The 22,782-nt window shown below is 50.2% G+C and overlaps 1 protein-coding gene across 1 annotated transcript; it reads left to right on the forward strand.

Moving 5' to 3' along the window:
- Window positions 1-21,582: 21,582 nt before the first annotated feature.
- On the forward strand, window positions 21,583-22,546 carry SOWAHD (sosondowah ankyrin repeat domain family member D). The gene has a single exon (XM_029067209.2). The coding sequence runs from the start codon at window positions 21,842-21,844 to the stop codon at window positions 22,544-22,546; it is 705 nt and encodes a 234-aa protein (XP_028923042.1). The 5' UTR covers window positions 21,583-21,841.
- Window positions 22,547-22,782: the final 236 nt, after the last annotated feature.

Raw genomic sequence — 22,782 nt, forward strand, 5'->3', positions numbered from 1 at the left:
TATTATTGTTATTACACTATTCCATTCATTCAATCATATTTATTGAGTGCTTACTGTGTGCAAAGCACTGTACTTTGAGAAGCAGCGTGGCTCAGTGGAAAGAGCACGGGCTTTGGAGTCAGAGGTCATGGGTTCGAATCCCGGCTCGGTCACTTGTCAGCTGTGTGACTTTGGGCAAGTCACTTAACTTCTCGCTGCCTCAGTTACCTCATCTGTAAAATGGGGGTGCAGACTGTGAGCCCCACGTGGGACACCCTGATTCCCCTGTGTCTACCCCAGCGCTTAGAACAGTGCTCGGCACATAGTAAGCGCTTAACAAATACCAACATTATTATTACTAAGCACTTGGGAGAGAACAATTTAACAACAGACACATTCCTGCCCACAGCAATCTCACAGTCTAGAGGGGGAGATGGATAGTAATATAAATAATTAGATAAATAAATTACAGATATAGTTATATGCACAGATATATACATATGTGCTGTGGGGATGAGAGGGAGGATGAATGAAGGAGTAAGTAAGAGTGGCGCAGAACAAAATGGGAGAAGAGGAGAGGAAGGCTTAGTCAAGGAAGGCTTCTTGGAGAAGATGTGCCTTCAATAAGGTTTTGAAGTGGGGGAGAGCAATTGTCTGTCTGATATGAAGAGGGAGAGAGTTCCAGGCCAGACGTAGGATGTGGACGAGAGGTCGGCGATGAGATCGATGAAATCAAGGTACTCCACACATAGTTGAGCTCAACATATATGATAGATTTATTGGTTGAGGGGCAAATTTTGGTAACCATCCCAAACTGATCAACTGGATGTGAAGAAATCACGGAGCCCAGAGGCATCCAAGGGGAAACGCTGAAGGAATGCAAATAGGGGGTTGTGGGGTCTCCCGATACGGAGGTCTGAGAGCAGGATTTTTCTTTTAGGTGACTCTACTTGCCCAACTTGCTGTAACCATTCCCATAATGGGAAAGAGAAGAGTCCACTTCTGGGTTTTTTGGGTTTTTTTTTTAGTAGTATTTGTTGAGCATGTACTATGTGCCAGGCAATGAATTAAGCGCTCGGGTAGATACAAGGTAATCAGGTTAGACACAATCCATGTCCCACAGAGGGCTCACAATCTTCATCCCCATTTTACAGATGAGGTAACTGGGGCACAGAGAAGTTAAGTGACTTGCCTGAGGCCACACAGCAGACAAGTGGTGGAGACGGGGTTAGACCTCAGGTCCTCTGACTTCCAGGTCCATGCTCTATCCATTAGTTCATGCAGCTTCTCTTCTTTCTTTTTTAACAATTTAATCTCTGGGAAAAACACCTCAAAAGGAGGATTGCAGCTGCAATATCAACTCGTTGGAGCTGTCGCCACTCCCCTACCATGAGTTTCTAGCTGTGAAGGCAAAACTATTGTTCCACCCCCGTAATGCTTTGGGACTCACTCTGGTTCAACTCAGCCCTCCCGAGGAAGGCTGAAAAGGCCCAAGAGTTTCCAAGAGGAATTTAAAAGACCCAAACGTGGGTGTTTCTAATCTTTAAGGTCAGTTTGTTCCTCACACATCCCATCCCCATCGCTCAGCCCAAAACCTTGCCACCTTTCCTCTCTCCCCTCCCTACTCCATATGAAAAGCAGCAGACTAGAAGCCGGAGAAAGTAAATTCACCTAGGCCACGGAGTGACTGTCCATCACTGGCCCATATCTCTGAGACTCATCTACATGCCCTGAATAAACCATCTAGACTCTAATTTCAAACTGGACAGACTCCAGAGTCCCATTGTTGGCACTGCATTGTATATTGGCCTGTATATACTTGGAGCTCATGCTCCAGTCCAATTTCTGAGGGTCAACCCTGACTTTCCTCTCCTTGTTTAGTGTTTCCAAGAGTCTAACCCTGATTACATTCCACTGCAGCTGCGCTTTCTACAGCAGAGGAGCAGCATGACCGAATGGATTAAGCATGGGGCTGGCTGCTCCATCTCAGTCTCTTTGGCAGGATTCTCCTCTGCCTCTCACCCACCCCCTAACTTTGGGTGCCTTCAAGGTTCAGTTCTGGATCCCCTTCTATTCTCCATCTTCACTCACTCCCTTGGAGAACTCATTCACTCGCATGGCTCCAACTACCACCTCTATGCGGACAATTCCCAAATCTACAGTCCCAGCCCTTATCTCTCTCCCTCTCTGCAGTCTCGCATTTCCTCTTGCCTTCAAGACATCTTTACTTGCATGTCCTCCCGTCACCTCAAGCTTAACATGTCTAAACAGAACTCCTTATCTTCCCAACCAAACCCTGTCCTTCCCCTGAGTTTCCCATCACCGTAGACAGCACCACCATCCTTCCTGTCTCACAAGCCCGTAACCTTGACGTTATCCTTGTCTCCTCTCTCTTGTTCAACCCACATATTCAATCCATCACTAAATCCTGTCAGTTGGACCTTCACAACGCTAAAATTTGCCCTTTCCTCTCCATCCAAACTGCTACCATTTTAATCCAGCACTTATTCTCTCCCAATTTAATTAATCTAACAGCCTCTTCGCTGACCTCCCTCTTTCTGTCTCTCCCCACTCCAGTCCATACTTTCCTTCTGGCTGCCTGGATCATTTTTCGACAAAACAATTCAGGCCACGGTTTCCCCACTCCTCAAGAACCTCCAGTGGTTGCCCATCCACCTCCGCATCAAATAGAAACTCCTTACCGTCGGCTTTTAAGCCCTCCATCACCTTGCTCTGTCCTACCTCACCTCACTACTTTCCTACTACAAACCAGCCTGCACACTTCACTTCCCTTATGCTAATCTTCTCACTGTACCTTGATCTCATCTATCTTGCTGCTTTAGTGTACCCTCCCAAGTGCTTAGTACAGTGCTCTGCATACCACAGCATTCAATAAATACCATGGATTAACTGACTGTCAATTGGAAGTTTCCTCAAAAAAAAGTCCTCACTGACCTCCATGCCTCCTGCCTCTCTCCTCTCCAATCCTTACTTCACCCTGCTGCCCAGATCAATTTTTTGAAAAACCACTCAGTCCAAGTTTCCCCACTCCTGAGACCCTCCAATGGCTGCTGTGAAAGAAAAACTTGACCATTGTGTTTCCACACTGCCCATCTACCTCCAAATTAATCCCCCTCTCCACTCAAATTCATTCTCATTCTCTCTCTCTCTCTCTCTCTCCCTCCCCCCCGTGTCCGCTCCTACCTAAGCTAAGCTTGCTGATCTATTACAACCTAACCCACACATGGAGGGTTCTTCTAAACATCAACTCACTCTTTGTAACTCAGTCTTGTCTCTCTTGCCACAACCCCTCACCCACATTTCTCCCTGATACTTGGAACTGCTTCCTCTTCAAATCCAACAGTAGACCTTCAAAATCCTCCTAAAAAACACATTCTCCTCCAAGAGGCCTTCCCAGACTGAGCCCTTTATTTCCCCATCCGCCTTCTCCACTGCATTGACTCTGAACTTGGCTGGGAACCCCTTAAACACCTTGATACTCACCCCAGCCCCACACCTCTGATACTCTACTATCTCCCCTCCCTAATGTAATTTAATGTCGGTCTCCCCCTGTAGACCCTAAGTGGCTTTGTGGGCAGGAAACATGTCTCTGGACTCTGTTGTACTGTACTTTCCTGAGGCCTAGTACTGAGCTCTGCACACAGTAAGTGCTTAGCTGATAATGTTCCTTATGCAGCCAAGGATAAAACTGTAGACAAAAGTAGAAGATAGAATTGAGAAAGCAAAGCATTCTTCGGGAGACTGTCAAGGGTGTGGCGGCTGGCTTGGTGTTGGGCTCCAGCCTAAACTAAAGGCCCACTGGGATGCAGTGCCATCCAACTGCTCGAAGGCCAAGACACCTGGACCTCTCCCAGGCAGACGCCACAATGGACTCCTTGACCGGTTCCATGAGCTACACAAACCTATGGCCTACACTCAACATCACGTGGCCAGAAAGGATCCAAAACGACAAAGTCCGAGAATGACACCAGTCTCCTGGCACTGACACTGTGCTCTGGGTTGGGTCAGGGATGTGGAAAGAATGGACCACATATGATGAAAAAAAATTGGTGAACTAAATGTACGGAGGACAGAAGAAATAGTTTAAGGCCACGGTGGAACAACCGCTTATATACGGTAAATTATTTATTTATATTAATGTCTAGCTCCCTCTCTAGACTGTCAACTCCCTATGGGCAGGGAACATTACTACCAATGCTGTTGCACTGTGCTCTCCCAAGCACTTAGTACAGTGCTCTGCACACAGTAAGCGCTCAGTAAACACCACTGATTGACTGATTAGACAGCACTGTATTCTAGCTTGAGTCTGAAAGTCAATTCCTGGAGATAAATTTTCAAGTTGAAAATCTGTAAGACAAGAAAGAAAGAGTAAAAACAGCTCCAAGCATCACTAATGACAAGGCAATCAGTACTGCAAGCAAGTTGGGAGACCAGCATGGCCTAGTGGAAAGAGCACAGGCCTGGGAGTCAGAGGATCTGAGTTTTAATCCTGACTCAGCTGCTTTCAATAAGTATTCAAACAACTAGAGTTCTACATTTCTGGAATCAAGCCAGACTTGGCCCCAAATCATTACAGTAACAGAATGAAAATGTATTACACAGACCTTAAGCTCCTTGTGAACAGGGAATGCATCTACCAACTCTGCGCTATTGTACTTTCCTAAGTGCTAAGTACACCATCCTTAGCTCAATAAATACGCCCGACTGAGTTATCCCTGCTCCAGGAAAAACACAGACTCTGGAAGAGCAGAGGTGAAAAGGTGGTAGCAACCCTGCTCTGAATAAGGGCCAGGACTCCAGGTAGGTCCAAAGAAGACCGTAAGCTCATTGTGGGCAGAGGAAGTGCCTGTTTATTGTTATATTGTACTCTATTAGCTGCTTAGTACAGTGCTCTGAACACAGTAAGTTCTCAATAAATATGACTGACTGAAAAGATACAAAGTCAATCGCAGCGATAAAGATGTTGACATTCCAGTTGCCTTGCAATGAGGCTCCGTTGATTTGCTCTAGTCTCCCTGCCTTCAAAAGGATTTCATTTGTCCAAGGCGCTCTCTCTCGCAGCTGAATCACCTGGGTTAATCAACCAAGTGGCAGTAAGGTTCTCTGGCAGCAGAAAAGGGTGCTGTCTAAATGAATCAGTGAAGATGGGTATTATTAGGGCCACGGTTGTCGTTTTGGGACCCTGAGCTCACGCGGCACTTTCGGGGACGCCGCGAGTTTTGGGCAGGCTTGGAGAAGTAGTATTAACTGCAGCGGTAGCATTGATCGAGTGTCCACTTGGTGCAGTGTGCACTATGCTAGGCATCTGGTACAGAATAACCAAGCTACAGATTACCTCCCCACCAGGGGTTTACACTCTAAGGGGAGATATGGGATATCGGGGCACGTCAGAGACCAAACCTTGAATATCGGATAAGATCCTCCAATAATGGTGTCCAGACCCACCCCACGGACCCAGTAGGATTTCCTTTTAGAGAGAAAAACACTCCCCTGGGCTTCCCTGGACTGATGCTGAAGGAAGAGGTAAAAATAGCTTTTGGGCAAAAAACACAGAGGCCCTCCTGGAAATTATCGGGAAACCTGATAGCCTTTTAATCCATCCGCTGAAGTGCTTTGCTGCTGTGTTTCAAAGCAGCAGAGGCAGGGACAAATATTAAGAAAGCCAAAAACTTTCCACCTAGGACATTTTGGGTAAATTGACCCACAAATGTGAAAAAGTTGAAGGGTAGCCTACTTGACCTGAATCAATTCTCACTGTCCAAAGTGGCTTTGCTTCAACCCCGGATTACTAATCAATTAACCCAGATCTCAAACTCTCAGATGGGGCAGCCTATATGGAAGGTTGTTAGGGCCAGAAGTAAACTCCAAACATCAGGAGACGCTGTCAGAGAGGAGACTGAGACCCCCACTCTCACCTTCTTTGAGACATTTGTGGTCTACGAATCTAACTTCCCGGATTGCCCGGAGAATAACAGAGGACCTCTTTCAGGAGCGGAGACAGACCAAGAGGAACCTGGCTTGATTTGTGCTCCGCTCAGCTCGGGTGATCAATTATTAGTATTACGTTTAAGCATTGCTCCTAATTTAGATGAAAGCTGGGGATCGAATACCAGGATCCCGGCTGGGCAGAGGTCAGCGGACTCCATCAAAGGAGGCCCCGCTTTCTTTCCGCAGATTCATGAAAGCGCCCACTGTTTGCCCTGTGTCGGTTTGGAAACTTCTGAAAGCTGAGTTCTCCTCTGGGGTCATGAGATCAAGAGGATCTGGGCGGACCAGCCAAGTTCTGTGAGGCAGAAGGCGCAACGAAACAGCTAGGATTATTAGACTTTTATGTCTCAGACATCCTCTGCCGATTCCATTTTACATTCATGGGGCCTTCAGCGTGCCTCTGAATCTAGACCCCCCCCCCCCCCACTCCATCCACATAGAAGGACGGGTGGGGCAAATTCCAATGTTGGAATTTCTGTGTGATAGAAATTACCATCGGAGAGTCAAAGGTCCCCAGAGGACCCCAGAGGTCATGAAGGCCGTCTTCTATCTAGAGGGGATTTGCGAGCCCCTCCAGAAAGATGAGTATCTAATCCATGTTTGAAGATGCCCATCAGCTACCCCTTCCAGGACCTGACAAAAGTGAGAAGTCATTTGACCAGCTGTTCCATCCCTCTAAAATTCTGACCCTTGTTCTTCAGGTTATCTCAGAGATAGAGCACCATGAGAGATAGAGTCAATCATTACCATTCTTCATTGATTGGTCAAGGATATTTGGTTGGACACCAGGACATTTTCTAAATACTACCTGAGGATGATAAGATTGTCTCTGTGGCTCCCCACCCACACTAAGGAGTCAGTCTCCAAAAGGCCCAGCCGAGGAGGCTAAATGCCACTGCGGCACACGATTTGTTTCATGGCAAGTCTCGGCTGAGGGAACGTAAGGTATTTTAAAGAGGGAAGCAGCATGATCTAGTGGATAGGTCATGGACTTGGGAGTCAGAAGGACCTGGGTTCTAATTCCTGCTCTGCCACTTGTCTGCTGTGTGACCTTGGGCAAGTCACTTCACTTCTCTGGACTTCAGTTCCCTCATCGGGAAAATGGGGATTTAGACTGTAAGCCCCATGTGGGACATGGACTGTGTCCAACCTGATTAGTTTATATTTACTACAGTGTTTAGTAGAGTGTCTGACACATAGTAAGTGCTGAACAAATACCATTTTTAAAAGAAAAAAAGAGTGAGGTTGGGAATGGGACAAGGTGGGCCAAAGGACTCAACCAAAAAGTCTTGGGAGATGGGTGTTGGGTGTTGGGCAAGGAAACTGTGACAGTGGCTGGAAAACACACACATCTGGGCCACAGGGAGAGGAGGAGGAGAGAACGGCTCTTCCTGTCAAAGCATGCTCTCAGAGGTCCTGCGGGAACTTGTAAAGAAAGGACAGTGCAGAGAAGCAGTGTGGCCCAGGGGAAAGAGTACAGGTCTGGGAGTTGGAGGACCTGGGTTCTAATCCTGGCTCTGACACGTGACTGCTCTGTGACCTTGGGCAAGTTGCTTCACTTCTCTGTGCCTCAAAGTTATCTCATCTGTAAAATGGGGGTTAAATCCTACACCTTTCTACTTAGACTGTGGACAGGGACTTTAGCCAACCTGATCCACTTGTATCTATCACAATGCTTACTACAGGACTTGGCACATAGTAAGCACTTAACAAGTACCGTATCTCAGGATCCTTCATTTCTGTGAGTCTACAGTCTAATGGAGAAGACAAAAGACAATTCCACTGTCATAAAGTTAGGTAAAACACAAATGCAGCGTGGCCTAGTGGAAAGAGCACAGATCTGGGAGTCAGGGGACCTGGGTTCTAATCCCAAATCTGCCAGTCCACTACTTGCCTGCTGTAGGACTTTAGACGAGTCACTTAATTTCTTTGTCTCAGTTTCTTCATTAATAAAATGGGGATTGAGACTGAGCCCCATGTGGAACAGGGCCTGTGTCCAACTCGATTTGCTTATATCCACCCCACTGGTTAGTACAGTGCTTGGCACATAATAAATGGTTATCAAATACCACAATTATCATCATTATTTTTATTTTTAATCAGGAATTCAATACCTGTTCTCCCTCCTACTTAGACTATGAGCCCCATTTGGGACCTGGACTCACCTGACTATCTTGCATCTACTTCGGTGCTTACTTCATATCTGCAATTTATTTATATTGCCTCCCTCTCTAGACTGTAAGCTCCCTGTGGACAAGGAAAGTGTCTACCAACTCTGCTGTACTCTCTCAAACCCTTAGGACAGAGCTCTACACACAGTAAGCACTCAGTAAATGTCACTGATGGATTACCCAGTGGTTGGTGCAGCAATTAGCACATAGCAAGCCCTTAACACATACCATAATAATAATGATATTATTAATAATAATCGTATTTATTGAGCACTTACTGTATGCAAAGTGCTGTACTAAGCACTTGGGAGAGTACGATATAACATCAAACGCATTCCCTGCCCACAAAGGGGCTGACAGTCTATTGTCTTCCCTGCTTCTATTGACTCTCCAGCATCTGTCAAAGGAAAGGGAGTGGGAGGGGTGGGGAAGAAGTGAGCAGTCCTACTTACCTACCTACCTACTTACCTATCTACCTATCTTATCCCTTGTTTTTGCTGTTTCTAAATTCTGCCCCATACTGCTTCCTGGTTAAGTGCTGAGAAGGGTGGGAGAGAGGAAGGAGGTAGGGACAGGTTTCTGAGTGATTCTGTACAGGGAAGGAAGACTCCATCAACAGGGTCTGAGAACGGCCCGGGGAGCTGGGGGAGTTGAGGGGAAAGGGAAATAGGTGGAAGTGGTTTGAACATCCCTCAAGCCTTGACCCTGGGGAAAAGCTGATTCCAATGGGGGGAGGACGAGAGAGCCGGGACCTCCCCCTCTTCCTGTTGCCCCATCAGAGGGACTTGAACGTCTTCCCAAGACCTCAGATCTCACCCACCCCGAGTCTGCACTCGCAGGGAGCAGGCCCAGCCCTTCCTGGGGTCACCCCCCACCCAAGTCGATTATCCGAACGACTGGAATTGCAACCCAAAGCTGCCTCGGATTCAAACTAAACACCTAAAGGTGGGGAAAAATAGGAGGAAACTTGCTTTCGGGGGACAGCCAGACGGCGATCTCCGCCAGTGCCCCGAACCTCCCTATTATTCTCTCTGGGTCTGCTCCCCCTACATCTTCCTGTCGGTTTGGATCAATGGCTTTCTGCGGATTTGGGGGGCCGGGAATTGTTTGACCGCCAGCTCGCTGCTGCCCCCTGGTGGCTCTCCCTGCCGGAACGCCGCGCCGCGCCGCTTCGGCTGATGGGGATTCATTCATTCAATAGTATTGATTGAGCGCTTACTATGTGCAGAGCACTGTACTAAGCGCTTGGAATGTACAGTTCGGCAACAGGTAGAGACAGACCCTGCCCTTTGACGGGCTTACAGTCTAATCGATGGGGATCCCTGCCTAACCCCACCAAGACCCGGGCCCGCACTCGACCTCCCTAAAATAGGGATAAAATTGAGAAGCAGCGTGGCCTGGTGGAAAGGGCACAGGCCTGGCAGACAGAAGGACCTGGGTTCTAATCCCGATTCGGCCAGGTGCTTGCTGGGTGACTTTGGACAAATTACTTAACTTCTCTGTGCCTCAACTTCCTCAACTGTAAAATGGAAATTAACTACCTGTTCCCCCACTGACTTAGACTGTGAGTCCCATGCAGGATGAGGACCGTGTCCGAGTGAATTAACTTGTACCTACCCCAGCGCTTAGAAAAGTGTTGAATAAACACGTGGTATTTGTTAAGCACTTACTGTGTGCCAGGCACTGTACTATGTGCTGGGGTAGATACAAGATAACTGGGTTGGATCCAGTCCCTCTACCACAAGGGGCTCACAGTCTTAATCCCCACTATGCAGATGAGAGAACTGAGGCACAGAGAAGTGAAATGACTTGCTGTTCCCAAGGTCACACAGCAGACAAGTCTCAGAGCCGGGATTAGAACCCAGGTCTTTCTGAGTCCCAGGCCTGTGATCTATCCACTAGGACAGTGTTTGAAACGGACTAAGCAGAGAAGCAATGTGACTTTGTGGAAAGAGCACGAGCTTGGGAGTCAGAGGACGTGGGTTCTAATCCCCGCTCTGCCACTTGTTTGCTCTGCGCCCTTGGGCAACCTCAGTTACCTCATCTGTAAAATGGGGATTAAGACTGTGAGCCCCACATGGGACAACCTGATTACCTTGTATCTACCCCAGTGCTTAGAACAGTGCTTAACACATAGTAAGTGCTTAACAAAGAATAATGAGGGTATTTGTTAGGCTCTTACTATGTGTCAAACACTGTTCCAAGCACTTGGGTAGATACAAGGTAATCAGGTTGTTCCCACGTGGGGCTCACAGTCTTAATCCTCATTTTACAGATGAGGTAACTGAGGCCCAGAGAAGTTAAGAGGCTTGCCTGAGGTCACACAGCAGACAAATGGCAGAGCTGGGATTAGAACCCATGTTCTCTGACCCCCAAGCCCAGGCTCTTTCCACTAAGCCATTATTGTTATTTACCAAATATCATTTAAAAATAAAAAGAGCTTCTCAGGGAAATTTGAACGCTGGTGGGTCAAGGGAAAGAGAATTTCTTATTATTTGTTTTGACATTTATTTTTTTACAAAAATCATAGCTCTTTTCACAGACCTGCCGGCTTTAGCCAAGATTGCCTTTCACCCCTTTTGGGGGAGATTTGCACCTGGCAGACTCCCGTCTTCCTCGGCCTGAAAGCGCAGCTGTGACTCTTCTCAGCCTCCCCACTCGCCGCCTCTGGCAGCCAGGACCCATGGCTGGCTGAACTGTGGTTGGCAGGTAGGGGAGGTTGAGAGGAGACCTCCCTTCTAGGTTCCACCCAGTTGCACCTAATGAAAGGTACTAGCTCGTTTTGGATACAGAAGACTCCGTTTGCTTAAATTACTCTGGTTTGCCCCTCAGGAGGTCCTACGGGTCTCTGGACTTCTGGATTTTCTCCATGTTTTACAGAGATGTGGCCGGGTCCCTGGAAAGCAATATTGGCACAATGGATAGATCATCTTGTGATGGACAATGGCCACCGGCCTACCATACAGTGGACCTTACACCATCCTTTTCTGAGAATCTAAGTCCTCCTTCCTTTCTTCATAAATTGGGCAGAAACCTGGACTGTATTGAAGACATTGAGATTCATCTGGTTTTTATCAGGTGTTGCATAGTCCTTCTCTCTTAGAGTCTGGGCAGATTAAGAGCGTGAACAGTTTTGTAAGCAACCCATCCAAAAATGGGTCTCTTTAGATGATCAACTAGGAAGTTGCTAGTGAAAAATCCACCCCAATTTGGATGCCATTCAAGTCTTCAAATTTCAGCAAACGATTGAGTGGCAGTAATCAGATTCCCCATCTGCAGTGCTGAATAAGGAAGGGCGTGTGGTATCTCCATTATTGGAGATGTCTAAATTTCTTTACAAAAAAATAAAGCATTCCTCTGTCTAAGGTTGGGCTGGTTGGGGGGAGGAGAGAGGAAGAGGGGAAGGGAGGAAGCCATTTCTCAGTTCATTGATTCTATGCCATTCTATTCTAATCTATACTATTCTGTGTACAATGGGCTCTCTCCTTGGAATAAATGGATGAGTGTTTGTAGTTTACTGAGTCTCTCCGAACAAAAAGGGTCTTATACCAATAATTACACAAAGGCTATCCTTCTTAATGCCAATTTTCTTCTGAGCCCTGAGGGGAATGCGATAAATACAGGTGGCATTTCCAGGGTAAAGATTCATCAGTTTCATTCATTCATTCAACCGTATTTATTGAGTGCTTAGGGTGTACGGAGCACTGTACTAAGCACTTGGAATGGACAATTCGGCAACAGAGACAATCCCTGCCCACAATGGGCTCATAGTCCAAAAGGGGGAGACAGACAGCAAAACCAAACAAGCAGACAGGCATCAATACTATTAAAATGGATAAATAGAATCATAGATATATACACATCATTAATAAAATAAATAGCAAAAATAACATATACAAATATACACAAGTGCTGGGGGGGAGGGGGAGGGGGAATGATAAGGGGAGGAAGGGTAAAGGGAAAGGGAGGACTCAGTCTGGGAAGGTCTCCTGGAGGAAGTGAGCTCTCAGTAGGGCTTTGAAGAAAAGAGAGTTAGTTTGGTGGACGTGAGGAGGGAGGGCATTCCAGGTCAGCAGGAGGAGGTGGGCCAAGGGTCAGCGGTGGGACAGGTGAGAAGGAGGCACTGTGAGGAAGTTTGTGGCAGAGGAGCAGAGTGTACGGGGTGGGCTATAGAAGGAGAGAAGGGAGGTGAGGTAGGAGGGGGCCAGGTGATGGAGAGCTTTGAAGCCAAGAGTGAGGAGGTTTTGCTTCATACGAAGATTGATAGGCAACCACTGGGGGTTTCTGAGGAGAGGAGAGACATGCCCAGAGCATTTCTGTAGAAAGATAATCTGGGCAGCGGAGTGAAGTATAGACTGGAGTGGGGAGAGACAGGAGGATAGGAGATCAGAGAGGAGGCTGATGCAATAATCTAGTAGGGATATGATGAGAGGTTGTACCAGCACGATAGCAGTTTGTATGGAGAGAAAAAGGCAGATCTTGGCGATACTGTGAAGGTGTGACCGGCAGGTGTTGGTGACGGATTGGATGTGTGGGGCGAATGAGAGAGCTGAGTCAAGGATGATACTGAGATTGCAGGCCTGTGAGACAGGAAGGATGGTAGTGCCATCCACAGTGACGGGAAAGTCAGGAAGAGGACAGGGTTTGAGAGGGGAAGATTAGGAGCTCTGTCTTGTACATGTTGAGTTTTAGGTGGCGGACAGACATCCAGGTGGAGATGACCTGGATGGCGGAGGAGATATGTGCTTTTTTGAAATCGACAAGAGTCTGAAGGACCTAGTCTGTTTCTAAAATTTGCAATTTTTTAAAAAGATTAAACAAACTTACTTTGCTCACAAAATAAGTACAGAGACCGTAAAGGCATCTCAGTCAACAGGACTGTCCTGTGCAGATGCGGAAAGAAGGAAGGGTAAGTGTGGGGTGGTGGGGTGCTGAGCAGCGTGAGGACTGGAGGAAATAATTCATTCCAAAAGAATCACCAATCCCCCAGAGTGTTTGGTTGCTACTACATTCCAGCCGAAGTGTACACCTTGTCTTGGAAAAAGCAGTGGGAGGAGCGGAATCATAAAGAACAGGGTGGCCCTGAGGGCATAAATAAAAAGGAAGACGAGGTCAGAGAGAGATGACTGAGAGATTGTTCCGATTTTGCAGTTTAAGCATGGCCGACCGGAGGCACAGGGGTAGGTGGGAAAACACAGAGGCAGAGCCAGCTCTTTGGCCCTCTTTCCTAAAAATGAGCACTAGATGTATCCAAAGGGCAAGCTGCAAAGAATCCAATTTGCCTACCCTTCCTGCTCTCACTAGTTCATCATCTTCATGGGAAGGGAGCGGAGGGATTGAGCCAGGGAGAGAAAAATCAAACTAGGAGAGCAGGGTACAGTTCTCTGGAAGGCACCGTCAGGGAGCATAGCACAGAGGTAGGCTTAGCGAGCACCTTAGGGGCAGCCTGGAGCGCCATTTTAAGGAGCGCCCCTTGAATCTGCAAAAATCCAACAATCGGGGTCGGTTATAGAAGGGAAAACGATGGGTACACACTCCTCTTTGCATGACAAGCACCCACTGAATCTGCTACATTTCCCTTCTTCAAAAATGAAATCAAGACTTAAGAGATCAGGCTCCGCAGTCCTGTTTGCTGCGTGAGCCGCCTGATGCCGTTCCCGGTGAATATAACCACATGATTCCCCAGGGCTTTACAATTTCCTCCTTGAGACAGTCGTTTCGGAAGGGCGCTGTATCCAAGCCTGTGAATTGGAATGGTTAGCAGCACGCCACAGGACTGCCCGGGATAAAACGATTTCCTTCTCCACATTTCCCAAATACCGTGACCGTGGTGAGCTAAAGGGAGGTTACGGAAGCAGCATGGGCATTAATTCCCTCTGAAACTCGTCTAAAGCACAAAACCCGCCGAACTGGTCCATCCAACGCAGTGGGCTTGCCTGAATCTTCACAGAGATTGAATTGGCTGGGGATTTTAATAATGAAAGCATACCAAATATTACATCCGCCTGGATTTCCACCAGTTCTGAACACCTACAGTAGCCAGGAAACAAATAAAATGCCAACTTCCTGGACTCCCTTAGCCAAACTGTTTTAAAGCCCAGGGAATAAAAAAACCCAGTGACGGACGACAGCTGGAGAGGTGGAATGCAAGATTTTGGTTGGAAAAACTCACTCCCAGAGCCTCTAGAAGAGCACAGTCCTCAATGGACAAACATAACCACGTAAGGCCACATAGTTCGAGAGGGCGTCTTTCCCCAGAATCTCAATGTGCTTAAGAACCTTAACCTCGACAATCCCTCTGGGGTGAAGAGAGTAGGCTCAGCTCACTCTCTGTGGACAGGGAACATGTCTACCCACTCTCCCCCCTACTTCAAAGCCTTATTGAAGGCATATCTCCTCCAAGAGGCCTTCCCTAAACCCCCCTTTTCCTCTTTGCCCATTCCCTTCTGCACTGTCCTGACTTGCTCCCTTTGTTCCTCCCCGTCTCCCAGCCCCACAGCACTTACAGACATATCTGTGTCATTTATTTATATTAACATCTGGCTTCCCCACCCCGGACAGTAAGCTCCTTGGGGGCAGGGACTATGCCTGTTTATTGTTGTACTGCCCTCTCCCCAGCACTGAGTACAGTGCTCTGCAGACAGTAAGCGCTCAATAAATACGACTGAATGAAAGAACTCTGTTATAGCGTACTCTCCCATGGACTTACAGTGCTCTGCACACAGTAATGGCTTGATAAATACGATTGATTGATTGACTAAAGGGAATAAATGATTATCAGCAGCAGCACAGCTCCCCCTTTCCACCGGCCCCTCCTATCATTCTACAGCCCTGACTGTGGCTTCTTTTGAAAGCGCACCTTCTCCCTTGACCCCACCGCCCAGGGTTGCCCAGGCAAGTGTTCCCAGAGTTTACTTCCTTTGAAAGGAGGTCTGTCAGAAGGAAGGGTGGCAGCTGAAGAATGACCGGGACCGCAGTCTGCCCCACCCCCAACCCCCTCGACCCAGGGTCCACGGAGGTTGGTTCACCTGTGGAACGGCACAAGCTGAGGCTTCCAACATGCTGTGGGGATCCTCGTCTCTGGTGGCTCACCAAACCCTGAAAGGAGACAATCCTGTCCATTTCTGATCTGGCACACTCATTCATTCATTCATGCATTCAATCGTATTTATTGAGTGCTTACTCTATGCAAAGCACTGTACTAAGCACTTGGTAGAGTACAATATAATAATAGATACATTCCCTGCCCATAATGAACTTATTCTCTGGTTCAAGGGTAGAGTTATGGCAGACACTTTGAGCAGCATGGCCTAGTAGAACAAGCACAGGAGTGGGAGTCAGAGGACCTGAGTTCTAATGTGCCACTTGCCAGGTGGGTGACCCCGGGCAAGTCACTTCACTTCTCCACCTCAGTTCCCTCATCTGTAAAATGGGGGATTAAATGCATTTTTTAAAATGGAATTTGTTAAGCACTTACTCTGTGCCAGGCACTGTTCTAAGCCCTGGGGTAGATATCAGCTAATCAGGTTGGACGCAGTTCATGTCCCACATGGAGTCACAGATGAGGTAACTGAGGCACAGAAAAGTTAAGTGACTTGCCTGAGGTCCCACAGCAGATAAGTAGCGGAGCCAGAATTAGAACCCAGGTCCTTCTGACTCTCAGGCCCAAGCTCTATCCACTAGACTATACTACTTCTCGTGTTCATCTTCCTATTTAGACTATAAGCTCCATGAGGGACAGGAACTGTATTTGACTGGATTATCCTGTAACCACCCCAGTGCTCAGAGTTATTGTTATTACAATTAAGTATAAGATACTATTTCAGGATCTCATTTATCATCTCCTTCTCAATATTCTCTGCCTTCACCCCCAACCCCAGCCAACACACACACACACACACACACACACATGCACATTCTTAAAAGAAAGGTCCAGATTAGCTCTGAGAGGTCCTAGATCTGAGATGCCCCTGTGAATTCAACCAACTGAGAGCCTAAGTAGGGCCAGGGCACATCCCTTGTGGTGTAACAGCAGAGAAGTTGCAATGTGAGGAGGGGTGAGACTAGGGTGGGGCTGCGGTATTCTGCGAATGACACCGAGTGAAAGTGGGAGGGTCCTAGTGCATTCTGGCCAGTTAGGGCCGTACCTTCGCATTCTCCAAACTGGGACACAGTTATTATTTATTAATACCGATAGCCTGCTCCTCGGTGAGGAAAATGAACAGGCCAAGTGTTCCACAGCCTTGCATTCCCAGAGTGGCATTTTGAAGAAAGAAAAAAGTACAGCTGGAGATGTTTGCTTGTTCTGGAATCTTTGGTGGTTTGGTGTTTATGGTTTGGGGGATTTCCAGAGAGAGGAAGTGGCTGCTTGACTGACTGTTGAGTTTAAAGTTAGGAAACTGAAAGCAGAAGATCCCCCCACCCTGGTCTGGGGCAATGATGGGGGGCAGGGGGAGGACTCTCGACCCCACTTCCCCTTCCAGTTATTGTCCTATCTCCCTCCTACCCTTCCTTTCCAAACTCCTAGAATGAGTCGTCTACACTCGCTGCCTTGAATTCCTCAACTCCAACGCTTTCTGGACCCCCTCCAATTTGGTTTCCGTCCCCTCCACCCCACCGAGACTGCTCTCTCAAAGGCCACCCATGACCTCCTTCTTGCCAAATCCCATGGCTCCTACTCTATCTTAATCCTCCTTGACCTCTCACCTGACTTTGACATCCGTCAACCATCCCCTTCTCCTCCTCACCTTATCTCACCTTGGCTTCAGGGACTCCGTCCTCTCCTGGTTCTCCTCTTATCTTTCTGGCCCAGGTTCATTCTCGGTCTCCTTTGTGGGCTTCTCCTCCCCCTCCCATTCTCTAACAGTAGGGGTTCCTCAAGGGTCAGTTCTTGGCCCTCTTTTGTTCTCCATCTCTATTCACTCCCTTGGTGAACTCATTCACTCCCACGGCTTCAACTATCATCTCTATGCAGATGACACACAGATCTACATCTCTGCCCCATCCTCTCCGCCCCCCTCCAGGCTCGTATCTCCTCCTGCCTCCAGGACATCTCCATCTGGATGTCTGCCGGCCACTCAACATGTCTAAAACAGAGCTCCTTATCTTCCCTCCCAAACCCTGTCCTCTCCCTGACTTCCCTGTCACTGGACGGCACCACCATCCTTCCCGTCTCACAGTCCCGCAACCTTGGTGTCATCCTTGACTCGGCTCTCTCATTCACCCCACACATCCAATCTGTCACCAATGCCTGCCGGTCTCACCTTAACAATAACGCCAAGATCCACCCTTTCCTCTCCGTCTAAATGGCTATTGTGCTGGTACAAACTCTCATAATATCCCAACTGGATTATTGTGTCAGCCTCCTCTCTAATCTCCCTTCCTCCTGTCTCTCCCCACTCCAGTCTATTCTTCATTCCGCTGCCCAGATCATCTTCCTACAGAAATGCTCTGGGCAGCGTGGCACAATGGTAAGAGCACGGGCTTAGGAGTCAGAGGTTGTGGGTTCTATTCCCAGCTCTGCCACCTGTGAGCTGTGTGACTGTGGGCAAGTCACTTAACTTCTCAGTGCCTCAGTTACCTCATCTGTAAAATGGGGATTAAGACTGTGAGCCTCACGTGGGACAACCTATTTACCCTGTATCTACCCCGGTACTTAGAACAGTGCTCAGCACATAGTAAACACTTAACAAATACCAACTTTATTATTATGTCACTCCGCTCCTTAAAAACCTCCAGTGGTTGCCTATCAACCTCTGCACAGAACAGAAACTCCTCACTTTTGGCTTCCAAGCTCTCCATCACCTTGCCCCTTCCTACCTCACCTCCCTTTTCTCCTTCTACAGCCCACCCCATACACTCCACTCCTCTGCCGCTCACCTCCTCACTGTCCCCGGTTCACACCTATCCCGCCTTCAATCTCTGGCCCAAGTCCTACCGCTGTCCTGGAAGGCCCTCCCTCCTCACGTCCACCAAACTCACTCTCTTCCCCTCTTCAAAGCCCAACTGAGAGCTCACCTCCTCCAAGAGGCCTTCCCAGACTGAGCTACCCCCTTTTCCCTCTGCTCCCGCTCCACCCTCCGCTCCTTCCCCTTCCCCCTGCAGCTGAGCCCCCTTTCCCTCTGCTTCCCCCCACCCCATCCTCTGCTCCTCCCCCTCTCCCTCTCCTCAGCACGGTGCTCATTTGTATATATTATTTATGACCCTATTTATTTTGTTAATGAGGTGTACCTACCCTTGATTCTCGTAGCTCAGTGGAAAGAGCCTGGGCTTGGGAGTCAGAGGTCATGGGTTCTAATCCCTGCTCTGCGACTTGTCACCTGTGTGACTGTGGGCGAGTCGCTTAAATTCTCTGTGCCTCAGTTACCTCATCTGTAAAATGGGGATTAAGATTGTGAGCTTCACGTGGGACAACCTGATTACCCCGTATCTACCCCAGCGCTGAGTACAGTGCTCTGCACATAGTAAGCGCTCAATAAATACTATTAAATGAATGAAGTGACTTGCCCAAAGTCCCACAGCTAGCAAGCGGCGGAGGTGGGATTAAAATCCACGACCTCTGACTCCCAAGCCCGGCCTCTTTCTCCTGAGCCACGCTGCTCCTCTAACCAATACCAACATTATTATTATTATTACAGTGCTCTGCACACCGTCAGCGCTTCTTCAATAGTATTTCTTCTTCAATAGTATTTATTGAGCGCTTACTATGTGCAGAGCACTGTACTAAGCGCTTGGGATGAACAAGTCGGCAACAGATAGAGACAGTCCCTGCCGTTTGACGGGCTTACGGTCTAATCGGGGGAGACGGACAGACGAGAACGATGGCACTAAACAGCGTCAAGGGGAAGAACATCTCGTAAAAACCGATGGCAACTAAATAGAATCAAGGCGATGTACAATTCATTAACAAAATAAATAGGGTAACGAAAATATATACAGTTGAGCGGACAAGTACAGTGCTGTGGGGATGGGAAGGGAGAGGTGGAGGAGCAGAGGGAAAAGGGGAAAATGAGGCTTTAGCTGCGGAGACGCAAAGGGGGGATGGCAGAGGGAGTAGAGGGGGAAGAGGAGCTCAGTCTGGGAACGCCTCTTGGAGGAGGTGATTTTTAAGTAAGGTTTTGAAGAGGGAAAGAGAATCAGTTTGGCGGAGGTGAGGAGGGAGGGCGTTCCGGGACCGCAGGAGGACGTGACCCGGGGGTCGACGGCGGGATGGGCGAGACCGAGGGACGGCGAGGAGGTGGGCGGCGGAGGAGCGGAGCGTGCGGGGTGGGCGGTAGAAAGAGAGAAGGGAGGAGAGGTAGGAAGGGGCAAGGTGACGGAGAGCCTCGAAGCCTAGAGTGAGGAGTTTTTGTTTGGAGCGGAGGTCGATAGGCAACCACTGGAGTTGTTTAAGAAGGGGAGTGACATGCCCAGATCGTTTCTGCAGGAAGATGAGCCGGGCAGCGGAGTGAAGAATAGACCGGAGCGGGGAGAGAGAGGAGGAAGGGAGGTCAGAGAGAAGGCCGACACGGTAGTCTAGCCGGGATATAACGAGAGCCCGTAATAGTAAGGCAGCCATTTGGGTGGAGAGGAAAGGGCGTATCTTGGCGATATTGTAGAGGTGAAACCGGCAGGTCTCGGTAACGGATAGGATGTGTGGGGTGAACTAGAGGGACGAGTCAAGGATGACACCGAGATTGCGGGCCTGCGGGACGGGAAGGATGGTCGTGCCATCCACGGTGATAGAGAAGTCTGGGAGCGGACCGGGTTTGGGAGGGAAGATGAGGAGCTCGGTCTCGCTCATGTTGAGTTTTAGGTGGCGGGCCGACATCCAGGTGGAGACGTCCCGGAGGCGGGAGGAGATGCGAGCCCGAAGGGAAGGGGAGAGGACAGGGGCGGAGATGTAGATCTGCGTGTCATCTGCGTAGAGATGGTAGTCAAAGCCGTGAGAGCGGATGAGTTCACCGAGGGAGTGAGTGTAAATGGAGAACAGAAGAGGGCCAAGAACTGACCCTTGAGGAACTCCAACAGTTAAAGGATGGGAGGGGGAGGAGGCTCCAGCGTAGGAGACCGAGAATGATCGGCCAGAGAGGTAAGAGGAGAACCGGGAGAGGACAGAGTCCGTGAAGCCAAGGTGAGATAAGGTATGGAGGAGGAGGGGATGGTCGACAGTGTCAAAGGCAGCAGAGAGGTCAAGGAGGATCAGAATGGAGTAGGAGCCATTGGATTTGGCAAGAAGGAGGTCACGGGTGACCTTAGAGAGAGCAGTCTCGGTAGAGTGGAGGGGACGGAAGCCAGATCGGAGGGGGTCTAGGAGAGAATGGGAGTTAAGGAATTCTAGGCATCGATTGTAGACGACTCGTTCTAGGATTTTGGAAAGGAAGGGTAGTAGGGAGATAGGACGATAACTGGAGGGGGAAGTGGGGTCAAGAGCGGGTTTTTTTAGGATGGGGGAGACGTGGGCATATTTGAAGGCAGAGGGGAAGGAGCGCTCCATAGATACTATTGAAAAAACTGTGTCGATTAGACTGTGAGCCCATCAATGGGCAGGGACTGTCTCTCTCTGTTGCCGATTTGTCCATTCCAAGCGCTTAGTACAGTGCTCTGCACATAGTAAGTGCTCAATAAATACTATTAATGAATGAATGAATGAATGAAGTGACTTGCCCAAAGTCCCACAGCTAGCAAGCAGCGGAGGCGGGATTAGAATCCACGACCTCTGACTCTCAAGCCTGGCCTCTTTCCAGTGAGCCACACTGCTCCTCTAACCAATACCAACAGCGTGGCTCAGTGGCAAGAGCCCGGCCTTCGGAGTCAGAGGTCATGGGTTCGAATTCCGGTTCTGCCACTTGTCACCTGTGTGACCATGGGCAAGTCACTTCACTTCTCTGTGCCTCAGTGACCTCATCTGTAAAAAGGGGATTAGACTGTGAGCCCCACGTGGGACAACCTGATTCCCCTGTGTCTACCCCAGCGCTTAGAACAGTGTTCTGCACATAGTAAGCGCTTAACAAATACCAACATTATTAATAGCAACATTATTATTACAGTGCTCTGCACACCGTTAGCGTTCCATAGATACTATTGAAAAAACAGTATCGATTAGACTGTGAGCCCGTCAGTGGGCAGGGCCCGTCTCTCTCTGTTGCCGAATTGTCCATTCCAAGCGCTTATTACAGTGCTCTGCACACCGTCATTGCTCCATAGATACTACTGAAAAAACAGTATCGATTAGACTGCGAGCCGGTCAATGGGCAGGGACTATCTCAGTGGCCGAACTGTACAGTGCTCGGCACAAGAGTAAACGCTCACTAAATACTCTCGAATTGAATGGAGGGGAGGAGGGAGGGCGGGTGGGCGGAGCCGGGGAGGGGGCGGAGGTCCAAGGTGAGAGGCTGCCGCCGTCGGGCCCTCCTCCGGTGGTTGCAGAAGAGCGGCGTCTTCCTTCCCCAGCGGCAGGGCTTTGCTGGGGGAGGCCGGTCCTTGCGCGGGGGGAGGCCGGTCCTTGCTGGGGGAGGCCCGTCCTTGCTGGGGGAGGCCGGTCCTTGCTGGGGGAGGCCGGTCCTTGCTGGGGGAGGCCCGTCCTTGCTGGGGGAGGCCCGTCCTTGCTGGGGGAGGCCCGTCCTTGCTGGGGGAGGCCGGTCCTTGCTGGGGGAGGCCGGTCCTTGCTCGGGGAGGGAGGCCTCCCGGGAGCGGCGGGGAGCATGGCCGGGCTCCCCGGGGGGGCGGATCGGCCCCCGGAGGCGGAGGCGGAGGCGGAGGCGGAGGGGCCCCGGGGCCGGTGTCCTCGGTCGGGCCGCCTGGGCCTGGAGCCGTGGGAGCACGGCTGGATGCTGGCGGCCGCCGAGGGCCGGCTGGACCTGCTGCGGGAGGCGGCGGCGGCGGCGGGCTTGGCGGGCGCGGCGGTCCCGGCCCTGCTGGCGCGGCCCGACCCGGTGACGGGCTACTCGGCGCTGCACTGGCTGGCCAAGCACGGTCGCCACGAGGAGCTGGTGGCGGCGCAGCGTTGGGCGCAGGGCTGCGGCGCGGAGCTGGGGGTCAGCGCGGCGGGCGGCGGCGGGCTGACCCCGCTGCACCTGGCGGCCGGCCAGGGCCACGAGCTGGCCGTCAAGGTGCTGGTGGGCGCGCTGGGCGCCGACCCCACCCGCCGCGACCACGGAGGCCGCCGCGCCTGCCACTACCTGCCCGCCCACGCCTCCCCCGACCTCCGAGACCTGGCCGGGGCCGAGGACCTCCCCCTCCAACGGCCCCGACCCCAGAACGCCAACAACAACTGCAGCGGACCCGCCCCCGCCGCCCCCGCCGCCACCGAGGAGAGGCGGGACGGGACCCCCAGCCCCCAGCCCCCCGCCGCCTCCCGCCGCCTCCGCTTCTTGCGCCAAGTTTTGGCCCGCTTCCGCGACCCCTGACCGGGCCTTCCCGAGCCCCACCACGACAGGGATCGCCTCCGTTGCCCAAACGCCTAGCACACTCCTCCGCACAGAGGAAGCGCTCAGCAAGTACCACTGAACGAACAGCTTGGGTCTGCCGGGGCCGGACGGCTGGCCACCCCTCTGCCCTTCCGAGGTTCTTCACCAGGCTTACCCGATACATCTCGTGGGGATGAAAGAGGTAGCGCTGAAAAGTAGGTGCCCCCTTGACGCCT

The sequence above is a fragment of the Ornithorhynchus anatinus genome, chromosome 6 (genome assembly GCF_004115215.2).
Source record: "Ornithorhynchus anatinus isolate Pmale09 chromosome 6, mOrnAna1.pri.v4, whole genome shotgun sequence".
NCBI lineage: Eukaryota > Metazoa > Chordata > Mammalia > Monotremata > Ornithorhynchidae > Ornithorhynchus > Ornithorhynchus anatinus.

Excerpts from the sequence above, each read along its gene's own strand:
- SOWAHD (XM_029067209.2), top strand. The coding sequence starts at position 21,842 with ATGGCCGGGCTCCCCGGGGGGGCGGATCGGCCCCCGGAGGCGGAGGCG.